This window comes from Notolepis coatsorum (assembly GCF_963971535.1).
Source record: "Notolepis coatsorum genome assembly, chromosome: 19".
Classification (NCBI taxonomy): Eukaryota; Metazoa; Chordata; class Actinopteri; order Aulopiformes; family Paralepididae; genus Notolepis; species Notolepis coatsorum.
Window position 1 is genome coordinate 79,623,981 of NC_140183.1, and position 17,132 is coordinate 79,641,112.

The window sequence follows — 17,132 nt, forward strand, 5'->3', positions numbered from 1 at the left end:
AAAGCCTTCCTTTTTCTCATGTGCTGCACACACACCAGCCTCAAAATGCATGCACATTGTCACACACACACACACACACACACACACACACACACACACACACACACACACACACACACACGCGCGCGCTTCAAATGCATGCACATTGTCACACACACACACACACACACACACACACATACACACACACACACACGCGCTTCAAATGCATGCACATTGTCACACACACACACACACACACATACACACACACACGCGCTTCAAATGCATGCACATTGTCACACACACACACACACACACACACACACACACACACATACACACACACACACGCGCTTCAAATGCATGCACATTGTCACACACACACACACACACACACACACACACACACACACACGCGCGTGCGCGCGCGCGCGCTTCAAATGCATGCACATTGTTACACACACACACACACACACACACACACACACACACACACACATTGTCACACACACACACACGCTTCAAATGCATGAACATTGTTACACACACACCACACACACACACAAGCCTCAAATGCATGCACATTGTTACACACACACCAGACCACGTGAGCGGATCGGCGCGGCCGAGAAATCCGCTCTTCGCTCTTTAAAGCTTGGTCCGCTCCGCTAATCACTCATGTTGACCCCGCCCCCAAGTCGCTCTCCGCTCGCTCCCCGCTCACCTTGAATCGAGCGCTCCCCGCTCCCTGCGCCAGATCGCTCGGCAGTTTTTTTTCTTCTTTTTTTGGAGCATGGTGTAAATGAGCTCAAACTACAACAGTCTACACCCCCTGGGCCCCTTAACAATTGTTTGTATTGAGCCGCATTGTAATTGTAGCCATTCTGCAATGTTAAATAACGTTGTTTATCCATTCACTATCTCTATTAAGCGATGATAGGCTAGCCGAGCCACAATGCTATGGTCGCTGCCATTAACGTTAGCATGTAAGCTAACGTCAACAACAATGGCGTCGATATACTTTTTCTAACTGGAGTGAGTGTGGGCGTCTCTACAGTGACAAAGCCTGAACGAACAGCCTATCACAGGTTCACCCTTCTCATTGGTTGAAAATGGCCTTCATGTTTGTACATCGCCATCTGTTGCTTTGACATTGTACTGCATGTATATATTACATCAGTGTTAAACCACTGTGAGCGGCCTGGAGTGGATTGGAGCGGAGGAGAACTCTCGCTCCGGACGTCGCGCCGACTCATTTTAAAACCCACTCCTCGCTCACGTCAAAACCGGCCGCTCCGCGCCCCGCGCCGCTCACGCTCCGATCCGCTCACATGCACTGACACACACACACACACACACACACACACACACACACACACACACACACACACACACACGCACGCACACACACACATTCACACACTTCAAATGCATGCACATTGTTCATTGTTACACACACACCACACACACACACACAAGCCTCAAATGCATGCACATTGTCACACACACACACACGCGCACACACACACACACACACACACACACACACACACACCAGCCTCAAATGCATGCACATTGTTACACACACACACCAGCCTCAAATGCATGCACATTGTTACACACATACCACACACACACACACACACACACACACACACACACACACACACACACACACACACAAGCACAAGCCTCAAATGCATGCACATTGTTACACACACACACACACACACACACACACACACACACACACACACACACACACACACACACACACACACACACACACACACACACACACACACACACACACACACACACACACAGACACACAAGCCTCAAACGCAAGCCCATTGTCACACACACACACCATCTTCAAACGCATGCACATTGTTACACACACCAGCTTAAAATGCATGCACATTGTAACACACGACACCAGCCTCAAACACATGCACATTGTTACACACACACGCACACACAAACACACACTACCGTTGTCCAGGTCCATGAAGACACCTGTAGGCATAACACACCTCAGTCTCAGAACACCTCATCTTGGTCACCAACACTAGAAGACTCTCCTCTTAAAAGGCACAAATGCACCCAATACATGTTCATCTTTACCAAAGTTACAGCCAGAAACCTGAGGTACACAGAAAGGCATACTGGATATCCATGGCATCTTAACAGTAACCGTGGTGATGGTATCTTAACAGTAACCATGGTGATGGTATCTTAACAGTAACCATGGTGATGGTATCTTAACAGTAACCGTGGTGATGGTATCTTAAAGGAAAACTCCAACATTTGGGGAAATTAGCTTATTTAACATCTTCCCTGGAGTTAGACAAGAAGATACATACCTTTTTTGTCTCTGTCCGTGCATTTAGCTTTGGGAACAGTCGCTCTGTTAGCGTAGCTTAGCTTCATCACTGGAAGTGGGGGAGATCCGGAGCTTCATCACTGGAAGTGGGGGAGATCCGGAGCCTGACGTTCCCTTACACTGTATACAGTCACGAAATGCACTCCAAATACAACTCCAAAACGTTCATGTAAACATGTTGTGACCTGTGTATTCACCACATGGAGAAATAAAAAATAATTGAATTAGACAATTACGTTTTATAAGCAAATATACTCTGAACTATTTTTTGCCTAACCACTCCTCTCTGAGCGCAGTCAGTGATTTCAACGTGTCGTCGTGATTGTTGACATTCTCATTCATTCAAAGGATCCGAACCGATTGAAGTTTATGGATACCATGACTTAAAATCCTCTTACCTTGACGATTAAAAGCCTCCCCAATTTAGAAAACAGTAATCCAATGGCTGGTATTGATATACTGCACGCTAATGGAGCTAACCGGACACTAAAGCTAACCGGACACTAAAGCTAATATAATGACTTCCTTTCTGGGGGGTTTCAAAATAAAAGAGCGACGTCTATAGCAGCGGAATACGTTTATTTTGTACATTATCTAACGTTAACACGAACCTAAACTAACGTTACAACTAACCTAAAGTTAGTTTAGGTTTGTGTTAACGTTAGATAATGTACAAAATAAACATATTCCGCTGCTATAGACGTCGCTCTTTTATTTTGAAACCCCCCAGAAAGGAAGTCATTGCTCTCGTTATCTGCTTGAGTGTCCGGTTGCTGGTTAGCTCCGTTAGCGTGCAGTATATCAATACCAGCCATTGGATTACTGTTTTCTAAATTGGGGAGGCTTTTAATCGAGAGGATTTTAAGTCATGGTATCCATAAACTTCAATCGGTTCGGATCCTTTGAATGAATGAGAATGTCAACAATCACGATGACACGTTGAAATCACTGACTGCGCTCAGAGAGGAGTGGTTAGGCAAAAAATTGTTCCGCGTATATTTGCTTATAAAACGTAATTGTCTAATTCAATTATTTTTTATTTCTCCACGTGGTGAATACACAGGTCACAACATGTTTACATGAACGTTTTGGAGTTGTATTTGGAGTGTATTTCGTGACTGTATACAGTGTAAGGGAACGTCAGGCTCCGGATCTCCCCCACTTCCAGTGATGAAGCTAAGCTACGCTAACGGAGCGACTGTTCCCAAAGCTAAATGCACGCACAGAGACAAAAAAGGTATGTATCTTCTTGTCTAACTCCAGGGAAGATGTTAAATAAGCTAATTTCCCAAAATGTTGGAGTTTTCCTTTAACAGTAACCGTGGTGATGGTATCTTAACAGTAACCGTGGTGATGGTATCTTAACAGTAACCGTGGTGATGGTATCTTAACAGTAACTGCGGTGACGCTCACCTGAGAGGAAGATGGTCCCGAGGCCCAGCAGAACGACCACTCCCAGGATGCACTTGTTCACAGAGAAACCGCTCTCTCCGCCCCGCTGAGGCAGATGGAACTCCTCCTCGACCTCCTCTTCCTGCTCCAGCCTCCCGGCACGCTCCAGAGCCGCCAGCAGAGAGCTCCTCCTCCTCCTCAGCAGCACCACAGGCTCCGCCTCTGCCTCCTTCTTCTCCTCCTCCTCCTCCTCCACCACCACCTCCTTCTTCTCCTCCTCCTCCTCCACCACCTCCTCTGAAGCCAGAGTGTCTGGAGCTTGAGAAGTAAAGACAGTAAGCAACAGAGACCCCCGGAAAAAAACACAACAAGAACATCATGACCACTATGAAATCATAGATACCCAGAAGGTACAAAAGTGAAAATTATTGAGCCACTTACTTTTGAGGTATTGATAAGACTGGGGTTTCTTTCTGGCATGATTTTTAATAATTTTTAACAGGACCTTCGAGGCACAAATTTGCCCTGGAGCTAGTGTTAGCTAGCACAGCGGTTGTAAAGCTGCATCTTGTGTCTAGTGCTGCAGTGTGTGAGACCACGAACCCATGGGCAGGGAGGGGGAGTTAAGTCTTCTGTGGCATGTCTGATTATGTTCCCCCAAACTACACAAATAGGCCTTAAATCGTAGGTCTATAGCGGTGGTTCTCAAACTACGGGTCGCGACCCAAATTGGGGTCGTGGGTAGGTGACAGTGGAAAAAAAAGAGAGAAAAAAGAAGAAGAATAAATAAATACATAAAAAGAAATTATAATTATGTTCTGGCAACATATTTTGGCTAAATATGCCTCGTTTTTATAAATGTGTATTGATAACATGGTGCTGTAATTACATTTTCTAATAAAATGCATGATCAAGTTCAACAATGTGTGCTTTTATTTTGATATTCCTTAATTATGCGATCCCCAAAAGAAATCCTAAAAGAAATCCTAAATAAAATGGGGTCACGGTATGAAAAAGTTTGAGAACCCCTGGTCTATAGGGAGGTGTAGTGGTTACATCATTGCTGTTTCCCACGCGGCCCACCCCTCTTGAAATCGCAATGTATTTCCAATGGACCCATTTCTAAATGGTCTCATGAACATTGGCACGGTGTACCTGTCTGTGTGTATTCATCCACAATCTATAGCTCAACATGAAAGAATTTGCAATTAATCGTAAAGGTAGCAAAATAACGCTTATGTTTTCGTTCACTGAGAAACACTGAGAAACTACACGTGACGTGTATTAGGCGACAGCAGTGAACGACAGGCGTTCTACTGGTAAGTGTAATTCTTTTTTAAGGACAAATTAAAAACCTTATAACTAACTTTATTTCAACCAAAAATGCTTAAACAATAATGTTAGTGATCGAAGGGAACTAATTTTGCAAAAATGGAAAGCTTGCCAATGTTCATGAAGCAGAATTATTACAATAGCCGATAACACATTTTCCGAATGATAAATCCCTATACGGGTGGACCGCGTGGGAAACTAAAGTGACGTCAGACTACACCTCCCTATAAAACAAGGTCAGCAATCAAGTCCGTTATTTTGGACCAACTATATATTTATAGGGCATATGAGAGAGGGTGCAAACTACTCGCATTTCAGATTAAATGGTCCGATGAATGTTAAGAATCCATTCAGATGCCAAGTTTTAGAGGACAAATAAATACTGAAGTTATGCTACAAGGGAGAAATGGAAGCGTCGATGGTAGTTCTTTCACAGTGCTCTAGTGAGGCAAAGCACTGCAGGCCAAAACGACACATGGCAGTGAAAGGTTAGAGGTTAGCCGGGTGATGGTGTCATGCAGCTAAAATGTTGCCGTCACATCATGCTCCCTTCCTCATACCGGCCACAGCCTGTGCAGACAACTTCCTGGCCCATATATGGAACAAGTCCATAACCAGCTGGTCCACCAAGTACACTTCAAACACAAACATACAGTACACAGAGAGCTTAGTGCCAGAAAAACACACATACCGTACATTATACAAAAAACAAAGCAGCGCTAAAGTCACCAACACAAGACACTGGAGGAATCACAGAACCTACAGCCTACAGATCTTTGCCAGATGAGATGATCCGATATACAACTTCATTCATTTGAAAACTCTTGATTCTAATTTACTGCCTCGATGCTTCTAATCATTTCATTGATGTCAGCGATGCGCTCCAAGGCGTCTAGTCTGCTGGATACAAAATAAGAATAGTTTCATTCAGAAGTACGACTGCTCAATTTTTTTTTTTTTTAATCCTCTTGATGATGTGAAGGCTATTAACCCACCACATTTAGAATGCGTTTGCTATAATGCTTTTTAATAAAGCAGTGTTTCATTGAATTTTTTTTTATCAGATTAACTTGATTCATCATCAGAATAATCAACAGAACATTTGATTAAGTAATTAGTGGCAGCCCTAACTATACTGAAGTGATACCTATAGTGAAACTGTTTCCGGATACCCTCCACACGTGTTGTACTGTATATTGAATAACAATTAGTTTGGTGTGATTTTTCCACCAAGAATGTTCTCTAAACTATTGAAAGCAGCATCCCAGCAGCATCCCTACACCTCTGCCCTCACTGAGAGAGAATGCAAGGATTCATCTTCCCCTCCCCCCACGTCTTCCCGCAAGCCGGTTAACTTTCTTTTTCCACCCAAACGGTTCGCCAAAACTTTGATTCACCCAAACGATACGCTTGTTAGCTCACACTATCTTGTTATAACAACAATTGGTTTTGTGGATAGAGATGTATCAATCAACTTATATAATACGAGTTTCATATTAGCATTTAGCATTTCCTGTGTGGCCAGCTGGGCGATAGTGACCATGATAGGTTGGCAGGATTAGCTGCGTCACACAGGCGCCTCAGATTTTGAAGAAGTACAAAGAACCCCCCCCCCCCCCCCCCCCCCCCCAGTGGAAGAATGTAAAAAGGGCGCTCTGGTGACAAGTTATGCACAAAAAACAACATGTACAGTCAAAGTTAAGCCTGACTTAGGGCTGGGTATTCAAATTCTATACATTTATGGTATCGATTGAATTGCTTCAATACTATCAAGTATAAAAAAAATCGTTGAAATTTGGTATCGAATGACACTGTATTCGAATGATACCCAGCCTTAGTTAACTGTAGAAAAGACAAGTTTGAGTGGAGGGGACCTTCAAAGCCAACTAATGTCATTATTACTATTAGCAAGTTAAATCTACACAGTCAACTACACCACACTCAGTTTCATACTCTGAGACAGCTCAGGCTCCTCCTCTTCCTGCACTAGCCCCTCCCAATTTAGCAAAGAGGGAGTTTCTTCCTGCAAAAGTCCCTCCTCTTCCTGTGTGAGGTCCAACTGTCCCAGAGTCTCGGTAGTCAGCAGTGAGGCGGGGGGCTCTTCGGGGGAGGGGCTTATGTGGGTGTAGGAGTCGGAGAACGAATCGGGGTCGGCGCCGGACAGGTCCGGGCCCTCGGGGAGGCCTTCCGATTGGCTGTGTGGATCGCTGTCGAGGAGGGAGGAGGCTGGGACCTCTAAGGAGAACGGAGGGGGAAGATCACCGACAGGGGAGGGGGTGAGGGGGGCGTCAGGAGCAGCATCGGGCCCAGTGTCTTCCCCTGTTGTTCGCTCGGCTGCCTGAGGACGGGAATCACAGCGTTAACCCTTTCACTACCACACTACAGAATGTTAACCCTTTAACTACCACACTACAGAAGGTTAACCCTTTCACTACCACACTACAGACGGTTAACCCTTTCACTACCACACTACAGACAGTTAACCATTTCACTACCACACTACATAAGGTTAACCATTTCACTCCCACACTACAGACAGTTAACCATTTCACTACCACACTACAGAAGGTTAACCCTTTCACTACAGACGGTTAACCTGTTATGTAAGGAGACGGTTAACCTGTTATGTAAGGGATAATGTATGGCTACGAGGTCATTGTCGCAAAATAATTGACCGACACGTAGTTTAAAATACCGAGCCGCTTCGGCGAGGTGTTTTAAACGTCAGTGAAGGTCAATTATTTTGCGACAATGACCGAGTAAAGCTATACATTATCCCGCTTATTACATGGCTAACTTACTAACAATATACCTAATTCATTTGACAAATCGCAGTTGTTCTGTGGCTCTGTCAGCCCAAATAAAGTGATTATTATTATCGCGGGCAGCCTCTGTTCTGGCTCCGCTGACACTCCGCTGTCAGTGCGCGGCAGGTGTGTCTGATTTGCTGCACTGATGTGGGCTTGATTGCCAACAGCTGCGCACTGCGGTCATTATTGAAAAAACAGCGGTCATTATTGAAAAATAATGACCGCTGTCGGGGGGCTATTGACCAATCACAAGCAAGCATTTCGGCGAATGTGAAAACGCCATGTAATAAGGGTTAATATTCTGCAGGGTGTCACATAGTCAGGGGCTGAATAGAACTGGATAGTGGCAGAGGTGGACCGTGACGTGTTGGTGTCTGACCTGGTGGTCTTCCACAGAGACAACAGATGCCACAAACACATCGCCCCCCTCCTCCGGCTGACTCTCTGCCCCACTGCCTGGATCAGTCAACCTGGACACATCGGCCTCCTCCGGCCGACTCTCTGCCCCACTGGCTACATCATCTAACACACACACACACACACACACACACACACACACACACACACACACACACACACACACACACACACACACACACACACACACACACACACACACACACACACACACACACACACACACACACACACACACACACACACACACACACACACACACACACACACACACACACACACACACACACACACACACACACACACACACACACACACACACACACACACACACACACACACACACACACACACACACACACACACACACACACACACACACACACACACACACACACACACACACACACACACACACACACACACACACACACACACACACACACACACACACACACACACACACACACACACACACACACACACACACACACACACACACACACACACACACACACACACACAGGAGGAGATGATATTTACAACAATACGGATATTGTGTACTTCTTGGTACATATGTATAGGTGTGTGTGTGTGTGTTAGGGCTGTCAAAATTGACCAAAAGTGACATTTGAATATTCCTTCTAAAAAAAAGGATGATATTCGACGATTATCAAAAAAATATCTATTTTTAAAACATTTTGTTTGTTATTTCCATTGTCGTTATTGTTATTGTTGTTGTTACTATGTCCTGTGAAATCCTGTTTATTGTTGTTATTACTGTATTGTGTTGTCTTGTTTAACTCATTCAGAGCCGTTCACGCATATATACGTGTTTGTCTGCCAATCGAATAACGCCAGCCACGTTATTGGATCGTTATTTCTTTTATTCGCTATTTCCATTCATGAATCATCCAGGAAGGCTGTGGTACCATTATGCTGTGGTACCATGTGTCTGCGATCGCAAAGGTCCAATACCACCACCTGGTGGTATGCGGCCAATGACGCACTTCCTTTGTGATTCTGTGTATGACTCTGTGTATCATTGAAATTCCTCCGGGCGGAGTTTTCGAGTAGCCTGAACTGAGGGGTATACCCGATCGCATTGAATCGCTTTCGGGACGCCCGATTCATTATGCTGTGGGGGGTTATGGCGTGGGCCAAATGGACATACGATCTAGCAGATGGCAATCAAATAATTGGAATATTCTTTTTGGAATCTCATCGGCCACAGGTAAGAGCAATTTCAGCTTGGTTGTGCATTGTTTTCATAGCCATCGCCCTGATCAGCGTATGCTGTTGTACTAACGAATGCCGTTATTGACAATCAACAATTATTAAGAAACGACCCCCCTCCCCTTTCATGCATGCATGATGGAACAAAATATACCGATCATATGCATTTTAATTTTTAATTGTAGCGTGTATAGGGACGAAATGCCAATGGATGCGTCACGGCCTAATACTAGCCTCCCAGGAATTACCCTAAGCCGCTCTAAAACCATACTTATATTCACCACGGTATAAAATGGCAATGTATGGATGGAAAAAATATTATTTTTTCACGTCTTGAACGATATACATTCGATGTCAAATGGGCCATAGTATTGCATATATAGCTATAATATTTAAATAGTTATAGCCCTGCAAACAAGGTGAGCGACTCCCACCATTTACAGAGGTGGCGGTACTACAGGATGAGGCTAATCCGTGGCGTCCAATGAGTTAACCCATTCTTCGCCAGGCATTGTACCCTTCTTATACCATCCTCTGCCAGCTCTATTTGTCTATTGAGATGTTCACCTACTTTGCAGGGCTATAACTTTTTAAATTGTATTGCTAAATTGACATTACTATGGCCCATTCAACATCGATTAGCTATTGTTCAGGGTGTAGGAACGTTTTACTTTTTCATTCACACATTCATACTAAGATACCGTCCAGAGTATAAATATGTTTTTATCGTTTTCTGCAGTAATTCATAGAACGTGAGTTATAGCCATTTATGCATATATTACATCATCAAATGCAGTTTGCTAGCGATTGACGTCAGATAAAAAAATTCAATTGTACAAGGTCCTAAACGTCATGATTTATCATCTGCTGGTGACCGGAGGGGGGGGGGGGGGGGGGGGGGGGGGGTCGTTTATAATGCAATGACCAACGTTAAATGAATCATGTAGTATTGATCATAGCAGTTTGTATGGATAATAATAATCAAAAACGCTAAAACTCACCGCAGCTTCCTCTTACCGTTGGGTGATCAGCGTGGAGCAAAAAGTTCGCTATTATGGGATGTTGATCTAGATCAGGGGTGCCCAACCTTTTTTGAACCAAGATCTACTTTTTTATTTACCACCTAGCCCGAGAGCTACCAGCCAAAATTGTATATTGTAAGCCGTCATTTGAGGCTTTATAAAAGCAGCATAATGAACACAAATCTGTCAGTGCCGAGTCCGACCTCATCTTAAATAACAAACAGCATTGCTTGTTGTAGTTAACAAGGAGAGGAAGTTGATTTAGCAAAAAAAAAAAAAAAAATTATAATCGAATTTTATTAATCAAGATCTACTTGAAATCAGCCCGCGATCTACCTGTCGATCGCGATCGACTGGTTGGGCACCACTGATCTAGATGAACCATTTCCGGGTTGTATAATACTATATACGTCCAAATAACGTTGTTTATTGAGTTATGGCAACCGATCGATTATCCAGTGTGTCGAGATGGAGCCCCGGGAGCGATAGCGAGTGGCGGACGGAATAGGGGGGACACCAAGCACTTCCGGCCCCACTTCCCCACTTCCGGTTGGCCGATCGGCCACCAGGTGGCGATATTGAACTGTTGGAGAGTTGAGTGGAGATCCACAGCACCCGTCAAGGATCCATCGGTGAAATATGAATGCCATGACAGAAATTTGAAATATTGATCTCGATGATGGCGTAATCCGTCATTGGTAGATTAAGCATGGCGAGGAATGGCGGCTTAAAGCCCAACCTCCAGGTTAAACCCTACTCTGCAATTATGGGTAGTTTACATCATTGGTATCTAATTTAATTATTTATTTTTTTCCATTTGACGCCGGAAATTTCACTCAGAAATGGTTAAAAAGGTCCACGCACGAATAACATGCACGAGCAAATCTAAAAGCTTATCAGACGCTAGCACGGCCGTGACGTCACTTCAGGAAACGTATGCCTTATGCCCGTCCGGGTCATAGTACTACTTGATATATGGCGCTGGCTAACGTTAGCATTATGTCTACTGTCGTGAACCATTTGAGATCGGGGCATGTAGAGGAGTTTGGGAAACGAATAAAATCATGTGCAGGTCCTCTTCTCAGACCTGTGTGGCAAAGCACTGCACACGCATCATGTAAGCTACACGTCGCTGCATGTTGATCAATGGTGGCCCACTCGGTGCATCACAGTGGGCTACTATTGTGCTAACAACAACCGCGGAGTGCTCGATTTGGGGTGGTTCTCTCCTCTTTGTGTGCCCCCGTTCTCGCGGGTGTCCTGCCGGGGAGCTTGTGGACGCGACAACAGTGGCGGCCGTAGGGTGTTTGAGCCTGTAGCGTTAGTTAGCTCATAGCTATCGTGTACCACTAGCGTTACGGCGGGCTCGAGCACCCTACGGCTGCCGCCGTTGTCGCGTCCATGGGCTCCCCGGCAGGGTACCCGTGGGGACGGGGGTGTACAGAGAGGAGAGAACCATTTTGTGTCGGGCGTTCATGCCGGCCAGCGAGCCGGACGTCGGGATATGTTGTTAGCACAATAGCTACCAAGCTAAGCTATGTTAGCTTCTAACGGTGTATACACAATATGTACAACGACACAATGATTTACATTATTACAAATATGGTAACGTGGTTGTGGCTTTTACAAATAGTGGTTCGCTTTAGAGATGGATCACGGAGCAATAGTGTTGTTAGGTGAAACAGATACATTTTCATTCGGCTAGTAGTAGCAAGGCTCTCTGCCTGCAGTGCCTGCCACTAGCTGTGTGTGACTCTCAGAGCCCCCTGGTGAGCCCCCTGGTGCCCTGCACCTGTTGTGACGACATCATTTCGATTACACGCGCACGTTATGAACCATTGATTAAAATATCCACGTGCGTGGTGATTGTGTTGGGCAGACAAAATGTTTGATAAAAACGCTAAAACTGGGTCAATTTCAATACTTTTTTTTCCTTCGTCATGAAAGTCACCGTTGGCCTAGTCCACATTGTTTATTGAACAAAAATACAACATGAAGGTTGGCCTTTAATCCGTCAATGGTGAAGAATGGGTTAATGTAAAAAAAAATAAAAAAAAACATTTTTTTAAATAAACACATTTCACACAATTCGAATATCAATTTTTAAAATCAAATGTATGTTTTTATTTATTTTTTTTGACTTCAGGAATAGCCCGTCCATGGAGTAAGTCACATGTGACAGAGCTGCTCACCCGTTTTTTTTATTTTTTTTTAAACATATTTATATACCACCAATGCGTTTAAAACTTGACACATATATCAACTGAGATTATCAACTAACTATACTGACTGAAAGATTCGTGATGTCACCGAAGAAAGAAAACCCAAAACCAAAACCAAAGCCAAGTTCAGAGGACCCGCCTGCGTGTTGCTTAATGACAGCGGAAGAGTGCAAGGGCGCTTCCGCATTCTTCGCCGCGCATGCGCATGAGGTCCTTGCTTAGTTCAGACGCCCCATTCAACACGGTGAATCCCAAACTCGAAACTCCGTTAAGCTCCAGAGAGAGAGGCTGAAAACCGCCAGTTCTTGCCCGACGGATGGGAGCCGAATCGGGATCCGAGTTTTCTGATGAATAGCCCCAAAACATGAAGTTCGCGATTCGCGAACGGCGCCGGCTTCGCTGACCGGAGCTCTCTCAGATTCAAAATTGCAGCCTGGAACATACATGTTTCGGAACCAATGTGTAACTAGACAGTTACAATATAACATTTATATTAATTAACCCAGTTAATGCCTTAAGAGAGAGTCTGGTGGTCAATTACTACGGAAATGTTGTGTCTTACTAATAATAACTAATTCCGCGGTCAATATAAGTCTCTGTGATACTTTCTGAATATGATTTGGGAATGGGCAGGGTTATATTAGAAGAAAGACAGTGTAAACAATATAATTAACTCTGAATATAATAATGACGAAAAATAAACAGGATACACAACACAACAAGGTGCACTACCCTACCCTGTTTATTTTTCGTCATTATTATATTCAGAGTTAATTATATTGTTTACACTGTCTTTCTTCTAATATAACCCTGCCCATTCCCAAATCATATTCAGAAAGTATCACAGAGACTTATATTGACCGCGGAATTAGTTATTATTAGTAAGACACAACATTTCCGTAGTAATTGACCACCAGACTCTTTCTCTTAAGGCATTAACTGGGTTAATTAATATAAATGTTATATTGTAACTGTCTAGTTACACATTGGTTCCGAAACATGTATGTTCCAGGCTGCAATTTTGAATCTGAGAGAGCTCTGGTCAGCGAAGCCGGCGCCGTTCGCGAATTGCGACCTCCATGTTTTGGGGCTATTCATCAGAAAACTCGGATCCCGATTCGGCTCCCATCCGTCGGGCAAGAACTGGCGGTTTTCAGCCTCTCTCTCTGGAGCTTAACGGAGTTTCGAGTTTGGGATTCACGGTGTTGAATGGGGCGTCTGAACTAAGCGAGGACCTCATGCGCATGCGCGGCGAAGAATGCGGAAGCGCCCTTGCACTCTTCCGCTGTCATTAAGCAACACGCGACCCGCCTATGGTCGCGGGATACGTGCGTAAAGCAGCAGAGGATATTGACGAGATGGCCTCCTCCTCAACCGCTATAAACACCTCCGCAGATACAGAACATATCATCTGGGAAATGAAAAGAATGGAGAAGACAATAACCGAAAAAATAACCGAAAAAGTAGATGCTATCAAAGAATCTATCGAATCCAATATCGAAGCGCTAAGGGTGGCTGCCGACGCACATATTAAGCGCACCGTAGCATTGGAAACTGGTTTGGAAGAACATCAACATCATTTCGGTCTGATCTACAAAGACATAGCTGAGATCAACGATAAGCTAACGGCTGAGATGAAGGGAAACTACAAAGAACACAAGCAGGGATTCGAAATAATGGACATATCCATAACGGTTCTCAACGATATAACGGCTGAGCTTAAGCGAAACAATGAAGAACAAAAAGCTAAAATATTCTAGCTGGAATATCAATCTCGTAAGCTGAATATCCGTATAGTCGGACTGGACGAGTCGGTGAGCTGCACACATCCTGAAGCGTTTGCGACAGAATTACATAAAATCCTGGGACCAACTATCCTTCCTATGGTACCTGAGGTGGATCAGTGTTACAGATTGGGGACCCGATCCAACGACAACAACGGCAGACCTAGAGTGATTATGGCTGTCCTACGTCAAGTCAGAATAAAAGAAATGATCATTCGGGAGACGCGCAGGATGAAAGGCAACCTGAAATACAAGGATGTGTTAATATACTTCTTTGAAGATTATTGTCGGGAAGTGGTGTCTTTGCGGGCCAAGTACAAGACGGTGATGTCTCAACTCTATTTGGGGAAATACAATCCCACATTGATGTACCCTGCAAGACTTTGCATCGTCGATAAATATGGAGAAAGGGTTTTCCTCAACTCGCCTGAAGAGGCTGGCAAATACATGGCAGCACAACGTGCAGGATAGTTTATATACAGCCTTTTAATCTTTGTTAGGCATGGACACCATATCGTATAAACTTTAATGAACCGCTGACTTGGGACAGAAAGACCTACGAGCTCTGAGTTATTGAATGTTTTCCCCGTTGGACTTTTATTATTGACATATTGGACTTAAAATTGGAACGATACAGAGAAGATTAGCATGACGAAAGGATGACACGCAAATTCATGAAGCGTTCCTTATTTTAATAGTATGGATTTCTAACAACATACTGGAACATTCTGGTACTGTAAAAACGACATATTGGAATAATCTAGAACATTAAAAACATTCTATGATACATGGAACATTCTGGAATCACAGCAATAATTATGTGGTCAGACATACAGCCAGAAGAACTCCGGGGGAATAACATTCTTCACAACGTCACATCGCCCACCCCTGGCTAGGGGAAGTGCTGCATATACGTATTTAAAAACGTATTTTTATTAATTGGAAATAATTCCACTACTTCTCCACTTTATACTCTAGGTGTTTAAGCATAGCAAAGCTCTTTCAAGATCTAAGTAAATGTTCTCTTTTTTTATGTTCTCTATTCAGTTCAATACCTCTCTATTATTCTTGGGTTGTTTTAACTTACACAAGTTCGTATACAATGTAAGTGATTATGGTATGATATTTGAAGCTTATTTTTATTTTTATTTTCATTTTTTTTTTCATTTTTATTTAACGGGAGAGTGGCCAAACCACAGTTGACATTCTACTTATGGTAGAATTTAGAATGTTAGATCCTATGGCATACATAGGAAAGTTAAGGATAAATCGCTCGGTCTGGGCAGACTGGTCGTGTAAGGGGGGGGAGGGTCGGAATCCTATGGGGTTTCAGAGGGATAAGGGAATATATGTATGGGTGTTTTTTATGTTTGTTATCATGCTCAAGCTCTGCTCTCAACAGGACCTCAATAATTGGATATATATCTATTGTGAATCGCTTCTCCAGACGACTTGCACACAAGAATACAGCAACATGTTTAGATTATGGCTAGTCTGAATATAATGATTTGGAATACTAGGGGACTGAACAAACAACATAAACGCAAAAGCGTGCTTACATTGATGAAAAACAAACAGGTTGATGTGGCTCTTTTAAGCAAAACGCACCTTTTAGAAGCTGAAAATGTAAAGCTGGCGGACAAAATATATCATAATATTAGCTACTCATCTTTTGGAACTAGATCCTGTGGGGTAGCTATAGTCGTGAAAAGGAAATTGAATATTAAATTGTTGGACATATGGTCTGATAAAGACGGCCGAGTAACTATTGCTAAGATAGAATACAGTAATAGGAAAATTGCGTTGGTAGCGGCTTATGCTCCTAATCTTTATGACGCCAACTTCTACGCAACACTCACGAATGCAATGTTGGACATCCCCGAGTATTCATTTATAATTGGTGCGGATTTTAATGCCATATGGGATCCCTCGATTGATAAATCTAACCCCACCACTTCCAATGATCAGAAACATGCATCTAATGCACTAAAGGATTGTGCCAAGAATACGGGAGTAAATGATCTATGGCGACTACTCAACCCAACGGCCCTAAAGTACTCTTTTTTCTCAGCAAGACACAAGTCATTTTACAGAATAGATTATGTTTTTGCATACCCTAGACTATTTGATAGATTTGACGTGGAATTGGAACCCAGCACATTATCAGATCACAGTTATTCACTCCTGAAGGGCTCATTTGGGAGACTGACATCCCGAGCCCCAAGATGGCGCTTTAACTCGACACTGCTGAAAAATACTGAATACATTCTACAACTCAACGATAAACTAGATGAATTCCTGGAGACAAATGTGGGTCCGGTAGCGGACCCCAGAATGTTATGGATCTCGGTAAAGAGTTTTATCAAGGACAACACTAGAGTCTTTTCCTCCAACCTCCGTAAAAAACGGCAGTCCAAACTGGTAGAGCTGGAAACGCTTTACTCGTCGTTATTCTCTTCTTTACAACGCGACTACTCGGGTCAATTGGAGTCTCAAATTAATGTGTTAAAAAAAAGAGATTAACTCCATTTTAAGACAACAATCTGAAT

General features: G+C 43.6%; 1 protein-coding gene across 1 annotated transcript in view; it reads right to left on the reverse strand.

Annotated features, from left to right (window-relative positions):
• pbxip1b (pre-B-cell leukemia homeobox interacting protein 1b) overlaps positions 1-17,132 on the reverse strand; it is a gene marked incomplete at its 3' end in the record, with an annotated part of 48,713 nt that overhangs the window by 18,592 nt on the left and 12,989 nt on the right. Inside the window, exons 4-7 of the mRNA XM_084336728.1 lie at positions 8,282-8,424; positions 7,029-7,430; positions 3,782-4,007; positions 1,978-2,001 (exon numbers count right to left, since the gene is read on the reverse strand). Coding sequence (XP_084192854.1) covers positions 1,978-2,001; positions 3,782-4,007; positions 7,029-7,430; positions 8,282-8,424 — 795 coding nt within the window. The remainder of the gene's footprint in view (positions 1-1,977; positions 2,002-3,781; positions 4,008-7,028; positions 7,431-8,281; positions 8,425-17,132) is intronic.